General features: G+C 38.6%; 1 protein-coding gene across 8 annotated transcripts in view; it reads left to right on the top strand.

The window, feature by feature from the left end:
- The window catches only part of LOC307161964 (receptor-type tyrosine-protein phosphatase mu), a 286,290-nt gene that overhangs the window by 204,599 nt on the left and 79,191 nt on the right, over window positions 1-2,500 (top strand). For 4 of the 8 annotated variants that reach the window (XM_079876948.1, XM_079876949.1, XM_079876952.1 and 1 more), the window contains one exon: window positions 301-330. The exons of the other annotated variants lie outside the window; for them this stretch is intronic. In XM_079876948.1, the coding sequence (XP_079733074.1) occupies window positions 301-330 (30 nt within the window). The remainder of the gene's footprint in view (window positions 1-300; window positions 331-2,500) is intronic. 8 annotated transcript variants of the gene reach the window in all.

Below are 2,500 nucleotides of genomic sequence, written 5' to 3' on the forward strand. Positions count from 1 at the left end.
GGTCTTATATACCTTTTATAATCCATCCACACAAAAACAGAAAGACACACAGTATATATATATATATGTACAGTATAAGGAAGATGGGCTGATGGGTTCAGCGTTAAGGTTTGTGTTATAAACATCACGCATGCCAGGAATCTCTCTCTCTCTCTCTCTCTCTCTCACACACGTATGCCACCATGTCTGCTTGTGTTCATTTTATATATCGTTTTCAAACATTAATATTTTTTACTTTTTCTTTCCTTCCATCTTCATCCCCCTCCACTGCTTAAACCCCTCCACCACCCCACTGGGCAGGAGAACCTATCAGTCCTACACTTACTACCTGTAAGTAAAACACCTTTGTACACTGTTAGTGTCACGCTGTGTTCAACCCTGCATGACTGACCCGAGCGCTCGCATCTCACGACCCTCCAGACTCAACAGTCAACACTCGCCTCAGACTTACACACTGTTTGTGATATTATGACCGAATGAGATCGATATTGAAGTTTTGATGTGATTTTGCTGTGAATTGCCTGTGTGTGAATGCTGTACCTCCTCAAATCAGAACCGTGATTAATTATTATTATTATTATTATTTAGGGCTGTCAAAAGATTAATCGTGATTAATCGCATCCAAAATAAAAGTTTGTTTTTAATAATATATGTGTGTGTACTGTGTGTAATTAAATTTGTATATATAAATACACACACATGCATGTATATATTTAAGAAAAATGTGTTATTTATATATAAAAAAATATATATTTATATATAATATAAACGATATAAATATATATACAGTATATGTATGCAAATATTTCTTAAATATATACATGCATGTGTGTGTATTTATATATACAAAATAATTATACACAGTACACACACATATTATGTAAACACAAACTTTTATTTTGGATGCGATTAATCGCGATTAATCTTTTGACAGCCCTATTATTATTATTATTAATTATTACAGATGTGATTGATATAAGAGTAGATAACTGGAATTAAAACTTTCCCGAGGATAATTCTCCTTGTCTTGCCCAGCACAGGGATAGGAAAACATACTTTTCCCAAACCTAGAATCACCCTTCATCTCATAAATCATCATCATCATCGTCGCTCCATTAGCATTAATCCCAATCTCTACACGCTTCCGTCGCTCCGCTTGAGCTTTCCTGCATGGTTGGTGTTTTTTGCATGAAAATGAAGCCCATCATCCTAATATTTTCAGTTTTCCTAACACGTGCTTGCTTTGTACTGTTTGTTTGTTTATCATGTTGAGCGTTTGCATATTTTTAGAGGTGGGAATTAAATAAACCAGTTCCCAAAATACTGAAACCAATTGAAAATGCGCTTAGTGTTTCCCGTTTATTCTGCTCTGCTGTGGAGAATAAATAGTTATGGACTGAATGCAATTGTGAACAGCAAATACTATTATAGTCTTTATGTAAAAGTATTTTATACTTTCATTATAATAATTATATCAAATTATAATCATTAGTCATTATAATCTGAACACACATCTGTATACTGTATCAGTGACAGCAGTGGGCGGGGCCTATGGTGCGATAATGTGTGACTATTTGTTAATGTCTTGCTCTGGAGGCGGGAATATGCAAATGTATTTGCTTGTGTGACGTCACAGATCTCACAATATCAGGGCGGCCAACTCTCACGCATTGACACTTTTCACACGCTCTCACGCCACACATCCATTTTCTCACGCACAGAAAAATTGCGGAGTTTAATATTAAACTAATTCTCAGCTCTTAGATTTCGTCAATTTTATTACGAAATTCAGACAAAAATAGGTTTGGCGCTTGTAAATGTGACGTGACAGATCGCTGAGCGCCCCAGTTCAAGTGCACGTGAACCGATCATCTGTTACTTTTTTATTTAAAGGGGGGGTGAAATGCTCATTTTCACTCAATCTCCTGTTAATCTTGAGTACCTATAGAGTAATATTGCATCCTTCATATCTCCAAAAAGTCTTTTGTTTTATTAAATTTTTAACAGAAAGATAGACTGTACCGAGTCTTTCCGGAAAAACCGAGCGGCTGGGGGTGGGCCGTGTGGGCGGAGCTTAGCTGTGCTAACGCGCCGAGCTAGTGACAACACACAGAGACATTTGTTCAACAGTTTTACTCACCGTCCGGTTCCAACGCACGACCGCGAATCTTTATCATTGTGACTGCTCGATCCTTAAGCATTAGACGATCTGCAAATCCGTGGATCTGGGCTTTGTTTATAAAACAATCATCGTCGAAATGCAGGGAACAACAGTCTTACACAACTCCGTTTATGCTCAGGAAAACAAACTCCATCCACGGGTTCCTTAACGCCGGGTTCTTTGGGAATCTGTGCAGGGTTGTCTTGCCCTGGCAACCAAAAACCCACTTCTTTGGTGACATTGACTTCCCTAAAGCCGGGCAGGGCGCTTTGATGGCGAACTGCTTTCACTCTCTTGCTCTGGTCTACGAGTGCGCGCGCGGCCGCGATCTTACCGGAG

The sequence above is a fragment of the Squalius cephalus genome (assembly GCF_949319135.1).
Source record: "Squalius cephalus genome assembly, chromosome: 7".
Lineage (NCBI taxonomy): Eukaryota > Metazoa > Chordata > Actinopteri > Cypriniformes > Leuciscidae > Squalius > Squalius cephalus.